Source organism: Pyxicephalus adspersus, chromosome 3, assembly GCF_032062135.1.
Source record: "Pyxicephalus adspersus chromosome 3, UCB_Pads_2.0, whole genome shotgun sequence".
Taxonomy (NCBI): Eukaryota; Metazoa; Chordata; class Amphibia; order Anura; family Pyxicephalidae; genus Pyxicephalus; species Pyxicephalus adspersus.
Genome location: NC_092860.1, coordinates 137,092,039 through 137,112,357, shown reverse-complemented (window position 1 = coordinate 137,112,357; position 20,319 = coordinate 137,092,039). Strand labels below are relative to the sequence as shown.

General features: G+C 36.4%; 1 protein-coding gene across 2 annotated transcripts; it reads left to right on the top strand.

Annotated features, from left to right (window-relative positions):
• The first annotated feature begins 1,070 nt into the window (after positions 1-1,070).
• Positions 1,071-19,615, top strand: LOC140327212 (uncharacterized). Of its 2 annotated transcripts, none has more exons than XM_072406486.1 (12): positions 1,071-1,209; positions 5,717-5,783; positions 7,237-7,388; positions 8,229-8,382; positions 9,685-9,854; positions 11,147-11,192; positions 12,708-12,877; positions 13,798-13,948; positions 14,703-14,747; positions 14,866-15,010; positions 17,022-17,173; positions 19,310-19,615. In XM_072406486.1, exons 2-12 carry the CDS (start codon positions 5,768-5,770, stop codon positions 19,330-19,332), a joined length of 1,224 nt encoding a protein of 407 aa, XP_072262587.1. In that variant the 5' UTR covers positions 1,071-1,209; positions 5,717-5,767; the 3' UTR covers positions 19,333-19,615. The 2 variants fall into 2 exon arrangements, with proteins under 2 accessions (XP_072262587.1, XP_072262586.1); XM_072406485.1 differs by having other exon boundaries at positions 11,039-11,192.
• The last annotated feature ends 704 nt before the right edge of the window (positions 19,616-20,319 follow it).

Sequence of the window (20,319 nt, the reverse complement as noted above, 5' to 3'; positions counted from 1 at the left end):
GATTTTATACAGTAAGTGACACCAAGCTGCCTAATATTATGTTAAGACAAACATCTGTCCTAATTGCATTTATTAAAATAATGTATCTGTTCTGATTTACATACAAATTCAGCTTAGAAACAAACCCACAGTCCTTATCTCGTATGTAACCTTGTTACAGCGTTGGGTAATATGTTGGCACTATTTAAATAATGAAATGGGTAGACGAAATGGGAGAAGAAAGAAAGAGGTTTAAAGCTCAAGGGATTTTCATGCAAAAGGTAAAGTGTATTGATTGATTATTTCCTACATAAGCTATCAAATACACATGAACATAGAAATGTATTTCAAATTCTGTCCTGTTAATATTTCACAACACAGAATAATTGTACATACTATACATAGTGAATTTCATCAAGAAATTATTAAGGTAACCATTGACCGTGCCGTGGCGCGCAATGATCCGACGCGCTTTGCCACGTAGGGCTTCCTCAGGGATAGATATTAGCGCGTGCTTGACGGTCTATATGTATAGAGATGTAACAAGTCAAGAATAAACAATGGAAATTTTAAACATAATATAAGATAAATATTCTCAAATCCTACATCAAACAAATTGAGTTCATCATTGTACTACATATAAATATAACATAGTATCCTGAGTAATTTGAAACATAATGTAAAATAAATATTCTCAAATCATACATCAAATGAATTGAGTTCATCATTGTACTACATGTAAATATAACATAGTATCCTGAGTATTTTAAACATAATGTAAAATAAATATTCTCAAATCCTACATCAAATTAATTGAGTTGACCTGGAGGTGGCTCAGTGTAACCAGACTACACATTTATAACAGTGAGGGATAGTAGAACACATTCTATACAGCTATATAAAGAAGGTTTTTTTTATTATTATTATTATTATTATTATTATTATATGAATACAAAGACACATGTATTCCTGTGTTGGTAGAAGAGTGAGAAGTAGGTTGCAGTTCCAGTACAAAATGTGGAGTGCAGGAAATGGGAGGAGTGCTGGGACTTGTAAATGTGAACAGTCAGCACAGGAGGAGGAACCATGCCAGATGTAATGTTTTCATTCAGAGGTTTGCACAGGGGGAGGTGGAGGCTGCTCCAAAAACATCTGAAATGCAGGGTTGGTGTGCTGGGGAGCTGTAGCTGTGTATTACTCTATATACTACAGACAGAGCTGGAGATCTCAGTAAGTATTGGTGTGTGATGTGTGAGTGGTTGTGTGTGTTGTGTAGCAGCACTATTGCATTGATTAGTCTGTACATTGTGACACTTTTATCAGAAAGTTTCTGTAATAACTTTGTGTATAAGTCTGTGACTGGTTGCTGGTCTGGAGCACATGTATGAGAATGGATGATTGCAGGGAAACTCAGCTTTCTATATGGATGCACTGGGAATAATTTACTAAAGAAACATAAGTAAATGTGCCTTTGCAAAGTTAGGACTAGTCATGATCTAAAATTGTATATTTTTTACCTGTTTATTATTTATTATATATGCTGCTCTCTCCGCTCCTCCAATGACCTACTAATGACTTCCTTACTCATAACCTCATCACACGCACGGTTACAAGACTTCTCTAGAGAAGTCCCAACTCTCTGGAATGGTCTTCCTCGTCCTATTCGGCTTGCTCCTACTTTCTGCTCATTTAAAAGAGCGCTCAAAACCCGTTTTTGCAATCTTGCCTACCCATCTTCTGTCTTTTGAAACCGTCACTACCTCCCACCACTACATATCTCCCATCCTACTGTGTGTGTAAATTCCCCCACCTACTAGATTGTAAGCTCCTTGGAGCAGGGTCCTCTCCTGCTGTGTCACTGTCTGTGTCTGTCTGTCATTTGCAACCCCTATTTAACGTACAGCGCTGCATATTATGTTGGTAATATAAAAAATCCAGTTTATTTTCAATAATATTAATATTATTTATGTGTTTCTTTGTGTAGGAGTGTATATATATATATATATATATATATACATTCATATACGCGCACACACACACACACACACACACACCCTAAAAAGTCAAACACTAAAAATATTTTGCCTGGCTTTAGCTTGGACTACGGCACACACTGACCTTGGCATTGTTTCATTAGATTTATGCAATGTTACTACATCTATTTCTGTCCAGAGTTGCTTTTTGTTTTGATTGCCTTAGATTTTGAACCAGCTATGTACAGTTTTATATCTGGGATATTTCCCTAGTTGTTGAACTTGATGGACTTATGTCTTTTTTCAACCTGACCTACTATGTAACTATGTATGTAAGTCTCTGGTTTTAGGTTTATTTCTGTTTTTATTTCTTTGGTAGCATAAGGAAATGACAGGAGTACCAACCTGCACATAATGGTCAGTCAGTAGCTACCAATGTGTATTCGACTCAATGGTGATCTTTCACTAGTACATAAAAGCACAACAACAAATATTCAAGCACACGAGACCAGCAAGCCAAACTCATGATGATTTAGGCAGCACACATTTTTTTCATGGCCCACTCCCGTTTCCAATAGACGTTTCAAGATGCTGTGGCTTCATCCCCCTTCCAGAACCTGTGGTCTTCTGCCCTAGGATCAAAACCTCAGGTAGAGTCCATTAGAGTCACATGGTACAATGGCCCTGATTTAATAAAACTCTCCAAAGCTGGAGAGAATACACTTTCATCAGTGAAGCTGGGTGATCCAGCAATCCTGGAATGGATCTGGTCCAGGATTAAAAACATTTGTAGCAAATAACAATTCATTTTTTTTTAAATATAATTTTTATTTTATTTTTCCAACTAGTACAACAAAAAATATTACAACACAATCTATAAAAAACCAAGAATACAATTCCAGTGTTACTTCACAGCTAGTTTCCATAACATATCCCAATCCAAATAAAATACAATACAATAAAACATAGAACATAACACAAAAAGAAAAGTAAATAAATACAAAAACTAACTATAAGCCCAAAAATTTGCTACAAACATAAATGATGTATAGTCTTACTGGAAAGCATTTTAGTACATACCAGTCCATACCGTCCAGGATGCTCACAATCATTTTAAATTACAACAGTCCCTGTGTTATTATCCACGTAGAATGTTTGAATCGTTCATAGATGGTCAATTTTTCCTGTACACTAAGTACTTTATATATTGGTACCATATCTGGAAGAAGCGGGTGATCAGTTTATCTCCCTCTCTCTCTGACTCAAATAATTCCCTATCAAATACTTCTATTAACAATGCGAGTACCTCCCGTATAGACGGGGCCACAGAATTAATCCAATCCTTCAGAATCACTCTCCTAGCCGTTAGTAGGCATATACTGGTCCAACCTTTATATTTTACCGGGAATGGGACAGAGTCCTCATGCTCCCAAGAACCAAATAGACACAAAATCTGATCCTTACGAAGCATTTGATCTGTGGTTTCATTTAAAAAATTGTAACACCTCATCCCATAACTGACCTATCTGCGGACACGTCCACAAAAAATGTGTTAATGTAGTATTTATTGCCCCACATTTAGGACAGTATGAATATGTCCTCTGCAACTCGGCCGAGTCACGTTTCCTCATTACCTTATGTGCTCTATGGATAATTTTGAAATGTGATTCTCTCCAGACCTCGTTCACCATACAATTCTGTACATTCTGGTAGCCTTGTATAATATAAGCCACCAGATCTGTGTTTGCAAAATCCCTCTGCCAGTGTCTCACAATTGTTTCTGTAAGTGGTTTATTAAAGATACTTTGATAGAATTGGTAAATATTAGATATAGAGGAAGACGCTAGCGTAGTCAGTTTATCAAATACATCCTTCTGCATAGGATCATCCCGCACATATGGCTGTGTCATTGATTTGTAATATGTCACAGCTTGTAAATAGTACAAGGGGTGAACCGACCATCCTGGCAGATCATACTTCGCCTGAAGAGCTTGAGCAGACAACATTCGGTTGGTCTCTCTCTCCAATAAATCCTTACATAAATATAGCCCTTTTTCTTTCCATTTATGAAACACTTTACTCGTATATCCAGACACAAAACCTGGATCACCAGTAATAGGAAGGTACTTAGATACATTCGTAGGTAGTTTTAGTTTATGCCTAATCTCCCTCCAAGTAAGTATCGTATCCCTCACTAGCAAATTATATCTGATTAAGACAGGTAACTGTGAGACCTTACAGTGGAGTAATGCTTTCAAATCCCACGGTGTTACCAAGTTCATTTCCAACTCAAAATTGGAGTACCTGGGGGTATCCCCTATCCAGTCTATAACATGGCGAGTAATACATGCCAAATTATATAGTCTCACATTCGGGAAATTAACCCCTCCCTCCTCCTTTGGCAAGTACAGTTTGGCTAAAGAAATCCTTGCTGTCTTCCCCTGCCATATGAAAAGCTTTATTTAGCAATTGTATATCTTTGTGTTTAGGTAAAAGAGGTATCGTCTGCATGGGATATAACAATTTTGCAAACGACACCATCTTGACTAATTGGCATCTACCAAAGGAGGAAATAGGCAGTGTGCCCCACCTATCCATTGTACTAGCGGGGGATAATTGAGTTGATGTAAAGATGATGGGAGCTTTCCAATCTTGATACCCAGATATGTTAACTGAGTTTTAGCCATTGAGAAAGATACAGTGGTGTACCAACTGTCATTCTGACTACGGGATAAAGATAAGATTTCACTTTTATCAAAATTGACTTTTAATCCTGAAATCTCTTTGAACCGGTCAAACAGATGTTGTATATGTGAAACATCTGTTCCTGGGTTAGCAGTGAATAATAATATATCATCTGTGAAATATGCCGCTCTAACTTCCCGCTTCCCCACCTTAACACCTTGAAAATTTGACAAATTCTTAATCTCACAAGCTAAAAGTTCCAGTGCCAGGTTGAAAAGCAGAGGCGACAAGGGACATCCCTGCCGCGTGCCTTTTTGTATATCAAATGCCGTTGACACATAGCAAGGTGTATGTACACGAGCCCTTGGAGAAGAATACATACTTTGGATCAACCAGAGATATTCCCTGGCAAATCCAAATTTTTGCAGTACTTTGAACAACCATTGCATACTTACATTATCAAAAGCCTTTTCGGCGTCTATACTGATAACGATTGATTCTTAAAAATCCACTCTATGTTTTCTGGAACACCCACAGCCACTTCTGAAAGTGTATTCTCTCCAGCATTGGAGACCTATCATAAATCAGGCCCATTGGGTCTGGTTTATTAAAGCTCTTTCATCAGTGAAGCTGGGTGATCCAGCAACCCTGGAATGGATTTGTTCTAGGATTCAAAACTTTTGCTAGCAAACAGCAAATACCTTTGAAGAAATCCATTCCAGGTTTGCTAGATCAACCAGCTTTATTGATGAAAGTCTATCCTCTCCAGCCTTGGAGAGCTTTAATAAATCAGGCCCATTATATCAGGAAATGGACCTACTTGGCAAGAAATGACCACATGCCAACAATTCTGCTCATACGTCCTGATCTTAAAAAAGGGGATGGCATTATGAATGTAAATAAGTTTATAGAACATTCCTAGTTCAGACTAAGGATCGGTGTTAGCATGGCTTGACGAAAGCAAGCAATGCTTTTATTATGCAGCATTTTATGATTGTAAGATTAGTTGTTAGGATTGAAAGATTTCCCCATCCTCTAAGATGGATACAGTCGCTGACCAACCTCTTTCACTTTTTCAGGCATGAATTTGCAACTTTAATCAAGATTGGGATTGTGACCTGGCCTTAACAATGGAAACCACAAATGGTATGTTTTTAAATGCAATTTATTTTTGAGTTACATGATGGGACAAATGTTTTTGTACTGCATGTGCTATCTCATTTTATTGCTTTATAAAAAAAATACACAAATGCTTCCCAAAATGTCCATACAAACCTGGTATATAAATGGACCATTTACATTTGGTGATACAACCTGAATAATATAGAGAAATATGTTTTTATATATTTTCATAAACAGTATTATTTTGTTGCCATTGACAGTTGAACATGTTTTTTAAGCAAAATTGTCAAAGGGAGACTTGTTGGTAGAATGAATTTGTTTTTAAAGTTTATGCAGCACGCATATCTTTCAGACCAATGGTGGAAATAAATCCTTTGCCTAAGCTGGTACTTAAAAATTCTTTTGAAAATTCCAGAAATTTAAAAAAATATTTGGATATATACTAATGGTGACAAATGTTTATAAAGGTTTCATCCCACTTTGCAAAAAAATGGTTTTAACTATTTTCCACTTAATCCAAAATGGAAAAATACATTTTCTTTAGATAGCTCTTAGCACAAATGGAGCAGCATTATAGGAGAGTATTTATTAGGAAAATGGCTTAAGAGAAAGGGAATCAAATATGGATAAGCAGCCATCGTTGTATGACTACATGTTTGAACAAGTGAAAGAATAAATATTTGTAAGCATTACATAAGAAATCAGAGAAATAAGTCTAAAGAAAGATGAAGGCTGCCTATTAGAAAGTTCATCACTGCAGGTTTCTCGCTCCATCTTTTTGCTGGTTGGCTGCCATAACATCTAGGGTATGTCATAGAACATTTGGAAAGGGGAAACCAAGTAAAAATATCTCCTGAAGAAGCAGACTGGAGTTCCACGAAACGCGTCAAGTTTATTACATCATTTAGAGTCCCCTGTTTATATGCAGTTACAAACCATAACTGTGTGAATGTTTTTATGTTGGTTTTAAAATGTTCAGAAAATTAATAATACTCTCTTAATTTGATGTTTTAATAAAATCTGTAAAAATGAGTTTATAATTGATGTGATTGATTACTACCTTAAAAATCCCACACATGCTGTCTGCTTTAGATAGACTTTAAGTTTGAGTGAATCAATATTTCATATACAAAGAAATACTTGGCTATAATACAGATTTGGTTTTTGCAAGGATACGAAATTTCTTGCTGTTAATAATTGGTAGTAATGCATCATCCTTTCCTAGCACCCACCAGAAGCTGCAGAGAGATATCTTGCAACTGGCTGACACACAAAAGTTGTGAAAGATAACTTCCTTCCCTTTTCTCTGTATGCAAGGGGAAGCTTGGCACTTATTGGCACGTTGGAAAACTTCTGATCATAATAATAACGGTCTTTGACAGTTGCAAGCTCTCATTATCACATAGTAAACAGCACAACATACATGTAGTAATTTATTATCTGAGTTGTATCCTTCATAACTATGTTTTCCATACAGGACACAATGGCCAGCAACATAAAGCATCCCCGGCAGATCTACAGTGGTTTTTTGCAAAGTCAAAAGTCTCTATTAGCCTGGCAATTACTGAATGCTCTTTTTTTCTGAATGAATTAAAGGAGGCAGGTATGCTGTGTGAGGAAGAGTCGCTGGTAAGTGCTTTCATTTGTTATAATTGACAGCTGGAAGAAATATCAAACATAGCAATAGCTTATGTGCTACACTAATTCAGAAAAAGTTGCAAACAAAGTGCAATGAAACATGTTAATGGTGATTTTTATTAGTTTCTGACCAATAGATACAGTTTTAAGAAAAGTTGCAAACTTAGACCATCTCCTTTTCTACTCGGGAACCCCTGATATTCAAATCATTTCTGGAAACCTACCAATAGCTTAAGAGACAACAACAGAGCTCTGGAGTACAGACAAATATGTTGACATGATGCATGAAGCAAAACTAAGTACAACAAGGAGAGGTGTATCTACATAGATTTAAATCACAGATCTCCCTATGGGCCTGATTTTTTAAAGCTCTCCAAGGCTGGAGAGGATACACTTTCATCAGTGAAGCTGGGTGATCCGGCAAACCTGGAATGGATCTGGTCCAGGACTAAAAACATTTGCTAACAAATAGCAAATGACTTTTAAGAAATCCATTGCAGGTTTGCTGGATCGACCAGCTTCACCGACAAAGCCTTGGACAGCTTTAATAAATCAGGCCCCATGTCTACGATTTTCCTATGCTTGCAGTCATGGGTGTTCCATGGGCTACAAACATGTCTGCCTTTTTTTCATCTCTGTTACATGTTAGATTGATAGGATCTGACATCTTGCCTGTGTTGGCTTTTTAAGGAGAAACAATAGAGAAAAGTTACTGTGTAGAAATGCAAAGCAAGAAGCAGGGATTGTGTATGTAATGTGTGAACGTTACCATGCAATGATATCATTATATATGTCAGGCTGTATTATTCACCAAGCTGATCTGTCCTTTAGGAACTGCAGGCAGATATGATGTCCGTCCACCGATGTGTGTATGAATGTCTATGCTGCTTAGAAGAAAAAAGCTTCCCATTACAACCTTTTTTTGAGCATTTGTTCCAGAAACCTTTCCTGAAGAAATATCCCGATCTAAAACCAATTTTTAAAGGTATGTTAAAAGAGAAGTCTTTCATTAGGCTTATTGGATTAAAGCATTCTCAGCTGGCATGTATTATAGAAAATAAATAGTTGTTGAAGTGTTACTAGCAGCTGTGTAGAGTTCTAGTTAACAGCAAGTCATAGAATCCATATCTGCATTGAATTACATTGGTTTATGTTTTAGATGTGCACACTGGAGGGCAGCAGAAATCATTCAGCTGGTATAAGACAAAAATGTCAAGAAGTAATGGGCCTGATTTATTAAAGCTCTCCTTTACTGGAGAAGACACTTTCAGCAGTGACGCTGGGTGATCCAGCAAACCTGGAATGGATCTGGAAGATTCAAAACATTTGATAGCAAATAGAAAATTACTTTGAAGAAAACCATTCCAGGTTTGCTGGATCACCCACTACACTACAGAAAGTGTATCTTCCCCAGTCTAGGAGAACTTTAATAAATCAGGCCCAATGTGTCAGTCTGAGAAATGGACATCTTAAGCAGAATGCATTTCCATGCAAACTGTCCCAGGTAACCCCACATGCTGAGCTTCCATTATTCAGATGACTCAAATCCCATTAAAGGACAGCCAGGGACAGTAAAGCTGTGAAGGGCTAGATCATTTTAAAATTAGGGAAACCTTGAAATAACGTTCATGTTCCCAGTGAACCCTGTCTATAATTACTACACAACAGTATATTAGAATAGTGGTCAATGGGAATAGTTCCTCTTACATTGCTGGCAAATGGGAAGAATGTCACCTTTACAGAAAGCCAAAAAGTTTATTGATATCAGATAAATTGACCTGGAAAGCACAAATGACTCAAATAAAAAAAGCCCAAAAAATCATTAGAGTCACTGGACCTGACTTGAGAGGCACAAATTGGTTATTGCTCAAGGAACCCCTAGAAACCACTGGAAGAACCCTAAGGTTCCATGGAACCCTATTTGAGAAATACTGGGCTGGATAATGATGGACTTCCTTCTGCCAAGAAATGAAGTGTACTTTATGACTTACTTACACTGTGAAAAACTTATGGTATACAGCAAAACCTGAGTAAATCGTTCAACTGTACAAGACTACAATTCAGCTTAACTCCCCCCTAATTAGAAGTCAAACCTAAATACCAAACTATAAATCTTCTACATATTTGTTTGCAATTATTATAAGTATCTTGTTTATCTATGCTGACCTTTTACCTATATCCTATTTAATGTACAGTGCTGCATAATATGTTGGTGCTATATAAATACTGTTTTTTAATAAAATTATCTTAACTGGTTCACTAATAATGGATTTTGCTATTTCTACAGAGTACAGAGAAGGAAAATACAGGAACAGGGCCCAGGTCACTGCCGACATAGATAAAGACAGGATTATATTTGCCCAGGATAAAGTAAAGATTTCTTTAGCGATAACAGATCTTTTCCCATTTGTTCATGGACTGCAAGATCTGACTATTCTGTCTGAGATGGAATCCTTGGTAAGTAATAATATTTCTTACTTGTTTTTTAATAACGCATTGAAGCTGTCAGTAGAGAAATATTGACAGGAAGAAGCATTGCAGTGTCATTAACTATTTGATGTTGCAAACATTCCATGCATCCATTAAATCTATCTATCTCCCTTGTTGGAAACATGTGATGGCAGTTCTGTTTTTCTATACATATCAATCAATTTTTGAAAGGTTAATCAAGTTAAAGTTTCTTTTGGAGGCCTGCCAAGTGCTGACTGGGTGTATGACTCTTTAAACTGATGACTTTTTCTGAAGTCCATTCCCTCAGGAGCCTTTGATAGTGGCCATGTTTACCATGCTATAAATTTGTTCATATAACTGCTGATGAACTCGGCACCAACTTAGAGTAGTAGTATAGTACTTAGGTATAGACTGGATACAGAGGTATTTTTTAGGACCGGTTTATATTTGCTGCAATGGGGATGACTAGTGCTATTCCATTCTGTGTTTAATTAGTCATTTATATGAAAACATATAAAATAGGCACTATAGTACTATTACACTATAGTACTATTACACTATGGATAAACAAAATAATCAAATGTTACATATACAATAAAAACATATATACCAATACATACAAAAAAAAAGTTTTCATCAAATATGCAATTGGCAGCATTATCTTTATTGGAATTATATACACTATTATTTGCCTTTGAGCATCAGGGAGCATGAAATTATCAACAGTGATCATGGGGAGTTTTAGAAGAGCACATAGCTGGGTATGATTTTGCCAGGAATGACTGCCAGCCTGACAACCCCCCCAAAAAAAAATAAACATGCACAGCAATACGGGTGCTCTTATTGCTGAAAAAGTTGGTTTGAATGATGTTTGATCATACCTGCTTATCCAAATGCTACTTAATGTCTTGTGTCTAATACAAAAGAATAAAACCTAACCAGACTGATTTTATTTGCACCTAAATTTCTATTACAAATGATAAAATGTGTATTATGCAGGTTTTGTAAAACATGGTATGTTTAAGTTAAATAGGGCAGTACAAACTTTAGACAATGTGCAAAGTGTGGCATCCAATCAGATTTCTTTCATTATCATAAGAGTTAGAGGTAAAAAATGATTGTTTTAAAACACTAACTGTGCTGCTGTTTTATTAATTTGCGTTGCAAATCTAATTTTTTATGTTTTGCAGAAACTGCAGGCTAATATTAGGCCAGTGTCAAGAGTCATATATGAGTGTTTGTCACTGATTGAGAACAAGGATATGAAGTTAAGCATTGTCTTTGAATATATATTCCAGGAATGTTACCTGAAGTTATACCCAGGGCTCAAGGAAATATTACAAGGTTAATTTTACCTATATTTTTTACTGGCAAAAGTGTGGCTATTCAAGAATGGATATGTTGGGCATATGGCAAACACTGGTTGTTGGTGGGGAGAACTACACACACAATACACGTGTCTCATTTTCTCTTGAAATAGAGGGTATTAGCCACTCATGATACTCCTTCTTCTCTTCCTGGCTAGTTCTAATTCAGGTAGGAGCAGCAATGGACAGGTGTGCTGAGGTGGCAGGTGCAAAGGAAAGAGCAAAGGGGAGTGTCAGGTGTATTGTTAGGAATGGGGGGAGAGGTGAATTAAGGAGGATCAGGTGGTGACAGGTGCAGAGGTGCAAGCAGGTGGGAGACAGTATGGGATGATGGTTGGTGAGGGGGGAAAGAGTTGTGCGCTTCCAGTGGTAGTATCCGAAATCTCTATGAACTTGGCCGAAGAGCCGGAGACAGGGTAATGCGACCTACTAGGCACTGCCTCCCACCTTGGAGCAGAAGACCTAAGAGAGGCAGCACCGAGGTGGCTGCGTAGGAATGATGGGGAAATATTGCTTCTATGTAGGTTGTAGGCAGGTGCACATTTAGCAATGGCCATTTCACACACAATACACATGTCCCACTCTCCCTGCATACAGAATAAAGGTTGTTAGCAACTCAATCGCATGATACTCCTTCTTCTCTTCCTCATCTTAGGTGATAAGGGTTTACTAGATTGTCAGCTCTTCGGGGCAAGGTTCTCTCCTCCTGTATCACTGTCTGTATTAGTCTGTCATTTGCAATCCCTATTTAATGTACAGCAGTGCGTAATATGTTGGCGCTATATAAATCCTGTTAATTATTAATAATAATAATAATAATAATAATAATAATATTATCAGGCAGAAACACTAATCCTAAATAGTTTTGATGTAGCACTCACTATCCTAATAGTCATTTGATCTATATTGCAGTGGTATTATGTAGCTGTGGATGGTGGAGCCTGCTGTGCAACAATTTGTTATAGTTTTTTCCCAAGTTTGCAAGCTTTTCTTCTAATTTTGATCTCCTATCACAGTCTGCATGACATAAAAACTTATAAAAAATATTAGAATGACCATATTCTGCCGTTAGCGCCACCTTCACCTTTAGTTTATTGGGCATCTGTGCCTCTACTCTCTTGATGCAAAGAATATGCGTGCTGCCATTTTTATCCGATAATGCAGCTTCAGCATGTGGAAGTTATCAGCAGGCCCCATGGAGGTGTACGCCTATACAAAAGCTACTATCAGTAAACCACTGTTTGATTATTCACTTTATTATGGATCTCAAAATGGGAATATGCCTGGCCTGTCCTGCCTGGCAGTATATGGATCTGGCAGAATTATGTGACTGCTATAAACCCCTAAAATCCTGAATTTGTACAGCTGTGGATCTGGAATAGCTTAGACAATTAGCAAGAGGGAAATCAGACCTGAAATGGAGAATGGATTTCTTACCAAGATTTTTGCACTTATTTTTACACATTTTTTTTTTTGTGTTTTTGCCACATAGAACCTTGTGAAGAACAAGCAGAACTGTTTACTGGGTGGAAATACCATCCTGAATATATGCAGAACTTTTTTCAGAGTAGCAAAACTGCCATCTGCCAAGCTATCAATGAACGCTTTCCATTTCTATACGGTCTGCATGATATGGGACTGTTATCCAGGCTACAATTACTGGTTAGTAGGTCTGCAGTCAAATATATTGTGATCATAACCCCACTTTTTTGTTTTACAGCACCTGATATTGTAAGGCAGGGCAGTCCTATTTATGTTTTCTAAAGACTTTAAAATAAAAATAAATTTGATAAACATAAAATAAAATGGATCACAAGGTCCTTTTTACCAAAAGGCCCAGATACTTTTTTAAATTGTAGGCTTGATTGGGCAGAGCCCCCCTTTTGCCTTATATGATTCATTTTTTTTATATATACAGATTTGTCATCCAGAGCCCTAATATACTTGGTCTAGCCATTGTATGCCATAGGAATACTGTTTTCAAATGCAGGGTATTCTCTAAGGTTGTATTATACAACAAACATACCTTCCGAGCCCTAGATGTAGAAATCAATGTAGATCTAATCCCAAATTTGACAAATTCCTTGACCAGCTCCTTAAAAATAAATGCAGTTTTCACTGCAATTCTCACCCTTTCTCCTACAAACTCATCACTTCATGGTCCATTGTTGGTTCTCTTGGTTAAATGACCCCAATCAGCATTTAATTCATTTTCTATGATACAAGGCCATCATTTAATAATCTTTGGGAATGAATGATTACACTAGCCTAGGCTCACACAAACAATATTCACCTACTGTTACTGCTTCTGTTCTATGCATCTAATGCTGACACTGTACAAGATGATAAAGGAACCATGATGTGACCTGCTAGAAGATAGCTGGATTTAATACATCTATTAATTGATTTTTTTAACAAGTGTTAGTGGGTTCAGGTTGGGGGTATTATACTGTACTGATCCAGTACCTCCTTGTGTTTTATAATCATGGAACAAGTAGATGATTGATAAAGGTTTTTGTATATTGCTATTGTAAAACTTTTTGTATTTTTTACCTGGTTGTATCTAAATATATATTTTGCAGAAGCTACAGGCTGACAAGAGACCCACTAAGGATGTTCTATACAAAGCTCTGTGCCTCATTGAGCAGAAGAAAAATGTAGAAGCATTTTGTGCCTATGTGTTCTGTGAATTCTACATCAACCTATTTCCAGATCTAAAGGTCATCCTACAGGGTAAGCTATTATGTAGGAACAAAATGCAAATGTATAATATGCTAGAGGTAACATAAAAAATATTTGAATTTAAAATGTAAGTAAAGCTTGTATTTTTATTTTGTAAATAATATGCTGGACTTTCTAGCATGATGTTATGATAAAGTAGACAAACTGCAAAATAAAATGTGTATTTTTATGTATAATAAAATAATACTTGTTTTAACATTTGCACATGTAACCTAGAATATATTATATTTATTTTATTATATATTTTAATAATAAATATATTTTTCCATCTATACACTATATAGAACATTGGAACATGGAAGGCAAAAGAAAGTTTTGTTTGTCCCTAAATATCTATTATAATTTATTTTATTATTGTCAAATGAATAGGGACATAGAAAAATGTGAACAGTATTCTAGAATTTAAAGATAAACTCTAAACTCTATATACTCTCTAAAAGTTGCAAGCAGGCAGCTCTTTATTGAAGAAAGGACATGCTATGCAGTGCCAATAAACTTACCTGCCAGGTCATATTCACCTGTTGAATATACACTGAACTGTGCATGCATTGACAATGTACAATCCCAGCATACCCGGGTGCCAGGAATGAATGAACATGGGAGATATATAGTTTTGGTCTGGCCTTGCCGAAGACCTGAACCCGAAAAAAGACCAAATGAAGATGTTAGTCCAGCAATAGAGTGAGGAGAGGCGAGTTTCGTTCAGTTTTAACTGATTAATAAAATATGTTCTTGTTTTATGCAGGGTTGAATGAAGCATTAATGTTGAATCCATGCCCAACCCCAGCAGGTAATATTCCTAATTTAAGAAGAGGTTATTGCCAAGGTTATATTGTTTTAAGCATGTGTATTAAATAAGCTGTGTGAGTTTATTAAAGCATTACTACCTAAACACAATCTGTTTCCAGGACCTTTAGAAACTCCTGCACATATTACAAAGTCAATGTCAAAAAACAGAAATGGTAAACCTGGAATGAAACAACAGGGAGCCACTAATTACACAAAGCCATTATCACAGAAAGTCAGCCCAGCATCAAAGACAGCATTCTATAGGTAAGTGAATCATGGCACAGACATATATTTCTTATCACATAGTATGGTGCTGTCCAGTTTGGTAAAGAGAGCCAAGCAATGTGTCTGTCATACTGCATTCGGTCTGGTTGTCATTGAAGACCCAAGGTTACGTCCAATCCCTGATCCAATTCACAACATCAATAGGACCACATATCAATGGATGACACAAATTATTTTTTTATTCCAAACACTGCTGTGCATACTTAGTATTAGCAAGGGTACATGGTTTTACCCTTAGAGGGTATGATGGAGATTAGAGATGTGATGTGAACTTGTTAATACTGTGCACTACATGTACTTACAGCTGCATTTGGAATGAAGATTTGTTTTGCGTGTTTGCATACTTCTTCCCAAAAAGTATTTTTTATTTACTTGCAAGGTGTCTTTGAACTTCATTGAGAATTTGACTAGTAAATCACTGGAAAAGCCCCCACCACCTTCATATCCTAACTGTCTCTTCCTCTAGAATGTCCAATAACTTTCTTTGCTGAGCAAGCTCCTTTGCTTTTCATCTGTCTATACAACTTTTTATGTAGCAGCCAGAAGGAGGAATGATGAAAATTCTATTCTCAACCAGGGTTCCTTCAGAGGTCCCTAATAATGTGTTTTCTGGATTCATTTCTTTTGTTTTTTTGAGTAATTTGTGCTTTTATGCCAATTTATCTAATACCAATTACATTTTGGCTATCTATAAGGGTGACATACTTTCCAATGACCATCATACTAATGTACTGGAAGCTATGGATATATTAATATATAAGGTGTTCCTTATAGATCCGAACAGTATTTCAAGTGTTCCCTTATGCAAAAAAGGTTAACAAAAGCTGCTATAGAGTGTCACCTGTGTCTACTAGGGGTTTGGACATCACATCCAAGATGGCAGTGCTAATCAGCAGTTGCAGATCTTTGGTTGAAGACTTGTATCAGAAAATACCATGCATAAAATATTTTAAATGCACCTATATTCTTATAAGGATATTTTTGTTGAATTGTCTGGCAAGAGGGTATTTTTAGGGATTTTGAATAGCTTACTTTGTAAGTAGCATTTTTTATTATGATTGTAACCATATATGCTAGGTGGTATTAATGGTACAGGGGCAGCACGGTGGCTCAGGGGTTAGCACTCTGGCCTTTGCAGCACTAGGTCCCAGGTTTGATTCCCAGCCAGGACATTATCTGCATGGAGTTTGCAGGTTCGCCCCGTGACTGCGTGGTTTTCCTCCGGGTACTCCGGTTTCCTCCCCCATCCCAAAAACATGCAGTTAGGTTAATTGGCTTCTCCCAAACAATTGACCTTAGACTACATTAATCACATATGACTATGGTAGGGACATTAGATTGTGAGCTCCTTTGAGGGACAGTTAGTCACACGACTATGTACAGCGCTGCATAATATGATGGTGCTATATAAATACTGTATAATAATAAAATGGTAATTTTGGGATCTTATGAACTCTATAGAGTTTATAATACCTATATTGTTACACTATGTAGATTGAAGATTGTAATTGTAGATGAAAACAATTTTTTATTAGTTCGTCTCTGTGATGCACAAGGAGAAAACTAGAAATTTGGCATCCCTCTAGATTTGCAATCCATTTAGCCTTTATACCCCCAAAAAAGACTACCGGTAATTACATTTTTTAAATTGTATATCAAATTAGCCTTAGATTGTATTAAAGACAAAAGACTATGGTAGGAAAATCAGATTGTAAACCCCTTCGCGGGACAGTTGTACAGTGCTGCGTAATATCTCAGCGCTAAATAAGTAAATATTATTAATAATAATGAAATATTCGGCTCAATATGTTTTTCCGCCCTGCCCTTGGGAATAATTGCCCAGATACAACTATTTCAATGCAAGTGGGGAAATAAAGAGCTAGTTAACCAAGAATATGTTTTTTTATGTTACACTTAAAATGAAGTCTGGTGAACTACAAAAGACAAAAAAAAGTAAGAATGCCTGTTGACTCTTTGTCTTCTTGTATAGACCATCATCCGGACATCCAGAGAAGAGGCCATTGACAGCTGGACCAGCGGAGACCCAGATGAAGCTAAAAATATACAGATGCGACTATAGTGGCTGCAAAAACGTCTTTAGTGATGTTTCCAAATTTCAAATCCACAGGAACAAACATACAAGTAAGAATATACTAAAGGGAAATAATTCATGTTTAAAAAAGACAATTTACTGTACATTGATAAAAAGAGTATAGTAAGCAAATATATATAAAAAAAACAATAACAAAAAATTCAATCCGATTGTGATTACATGATATTTTATATAGTATTTTTTTTTAACTATTTTATTGACATTTGAAGGAGGGACACCTCTCTTTATGTCTTTACCACCACAGCAGTAAATACTGAATAGGTAACCCAGAGCCTCGTGGGATACCTAAGTCACAAATCTTTAGCTAAACACAGCTGAGGTTGTGGGTGATCTTAGGGGGGTGAGCTGATCTGTAACATCTTGTAACTCTTTAATGACCAAAACAAACTTTGCAGTTGTTTATTTTTGCATATCAAAGCACAACTTGCTCCAAAAGTTAATGAATGCAAATTTGCTTTGTTTGTGATTAACCCACAGTGAGGATTATATACAGTAACTGACACCACGCTGCCTAATAATAAGTTGAGACAAACATCTGTCCTAATTGCATTCATTAAAATAATGTCCTGGTTTCGACTTACATACAAATTCAACTTAAGAACAAACCTACAGTCCCTATCCCGTATGTAACCTACCTGTTTTCCTATTTAACCCCTCAAATAACCAGCCCCATTACACATTAACTATTATTTCTTTCTGATCTTTTTTTACTACTAATAGTTTTCATTTGTTTTGTTACATTTTTTTGGAAAAAAAGAAATAAAATGTAATTTTATTTTTACATTTAATTAACAGCAAAAAATGAACACTTTTTAAGTTTGGTCTATTCATTCCATAGAATATTAAATATTATGTACAATATTTCTTTTCTATATTACTACTTATTACTGGTATTTTAAGCAATGACAAAGTTACCACTGAACAAAGGGGTAAAAGTGCTGAAATGGTTACCATTCTACAACATGATGCTGCGGCTATCACTAACGGATCTGGCCAAGATATGATTGAAAACCTAACAAGGTGGATTCTGTTATCACTGTATCAGCTATGCAAAGCTGGATCCTTTATTGACAAATTAAACTTTCAAAAGTCACTACAGAACTTAGCTTACCTTCACTCTCAGCCTTTTTTTGTTTCCGGGAACAAAGACATTTTTGGTAATTTGAGTATAGATAGATTATGGGACTCTCATCTCTCATGCATAGGCTTGGTAGTGGAGAATGAGTCTTGCATAAGCTCTTTGAAAAATCAACATGGACTTTACATGTGGCTTCTTCTCACTCCGATAGAAAATGGGGGGATGAGGGAGAAGGAGAAAGGTAACTTGAAGCTGCCCCAGGCGCTAGCTCTAAATTGAAAATGCACAAGAATAATTTAAAGCTTTCTCTAATCCTGTGTGCTCTTGTAACATCCAATAGTCATTATTACAACACAAAAAGTGTAAACTGTAGTACCCAGAACACCTGTAAATAGTATTCACCTCTACCTCATACCTAGAACTCTATGGAGGCCAAATACAAATTGGGAACACATAGACACAATGGGCCTGATTTATTAAAGCTCCCAAAGGCTGGAGAATCTACACTTTCTTTAGTGAAGCTGGGTGATCCAGCAAACCTGGAATCCAGGATTAAAAACATTTGCTAGCTTTTAGGAAATCAATTTTTAGGTTTGCTGGATCACCCAGATTCACTGGTAAAAGTGTATCCTATCCAGCCTTGGAGAGCTTTAATCAGGCCCAATGTTCCTGATTTAATACAGCTCTCCACTGCTGGAGAGGATACACTTTCGCTCGGGAACCTGGGGATCCAGCAAACCAGGAATGGATCTGGTCCAGGATTCAAAACATTTACTAGCAAATAGCAAATGACTATACAGTAATCCATTCCAGGTTTTCACAAACAGTGAATGTTTGTAAAGAAGATTTTTTTTAAACACACACTTTGGATCTGGAAGATTCAAAACATTTGATAGCAAATAGAAAATGACTTTAAAGAAATCCAATCCAGGTTTGCTGGATCGCCCAGCTTCACTGATGAAAGTGTATCCTCTCCAGCCTTGGAGAGCTTTAATAAATCAGGTCTAAGGTGTAGATCTGAGACGATCATTCTATAAGAAACGACAAAACAATTGACTCATGTTCATTTTTGTATTTATTTCACCAGGTACTGCCAAGGTTTCCATCTGACAACATCATCAATATCATCACTCTTGCTCAGTGACTCTTAGACTGACTATTAGAGAAGACCATGATCCATAAATGTTTTCCCAACCAGCATGCAGCTAAGAAAAAGAACGTTAATCTGCATATTTGATCTTTCCTCAGAACTGAACTAGCTGCCACAAAAAAGAGAACAATGGCAATTTCAATTTTTTATGTTTGTATGTGATGTAAATAATGTTATATATTTTGGATGTTAATCCTTGTTTCTTTTATAGATGTTAATAAACTTTATGTACTTTGGTATATATTCAGGTATGCATGTTGTACTTTGTTTAGTAGTGAAGCACAGTGTGCGTTATTGCTCCTCTTGTTACAATTAAAGACTATGAACAGCTCTGTCCTTTAGGATTTTATTCATATTAACACACTTTAGGTGGCTTTTCCTGTAAGGGTTTTCCAACAGCGGACATTCAGCAAAGGTGTCAACCACAAGAGGCAGAATATTCAAATATATATAAACAAATATTCATCTATTGTGTGCAATTCCCCCTCAGTTTAGATTGTAAGCTCTTTGATGCAGGGTCCTCTCCTCCTCCTGTGTCACTGTCTTTATCTCTCTGTCATTTGCAACCCCTATTTATTGTACAGTGCTGCGTAATATGTTGGTGCTATATAAATCTTGTTTATTAATATTAATAATAAATATTAGGCTTCCTCAGGGGACATGGTAAGAATGCTATATTGTTATTCAGGCTTCGGAAGCTTTTTAATCTATGGCTTCCATAGGATTAACGTTCTGATAATTAGAATAACCCCTAGCTGACAGAGATAGTGGGCTGCCGCCATATACTAAGTACAAAGTGCCGAGGTACCTTGAAATATTAAAGGCATGGACATGATACTTAGTAGACCTAACACTAATGAAAAGCAATAATAATTTGGAATAACATGGCATTAACTTGGTAATTCAGAAAAATACAGATAGAGGAATCAAGGGGAGGGATCTATGTA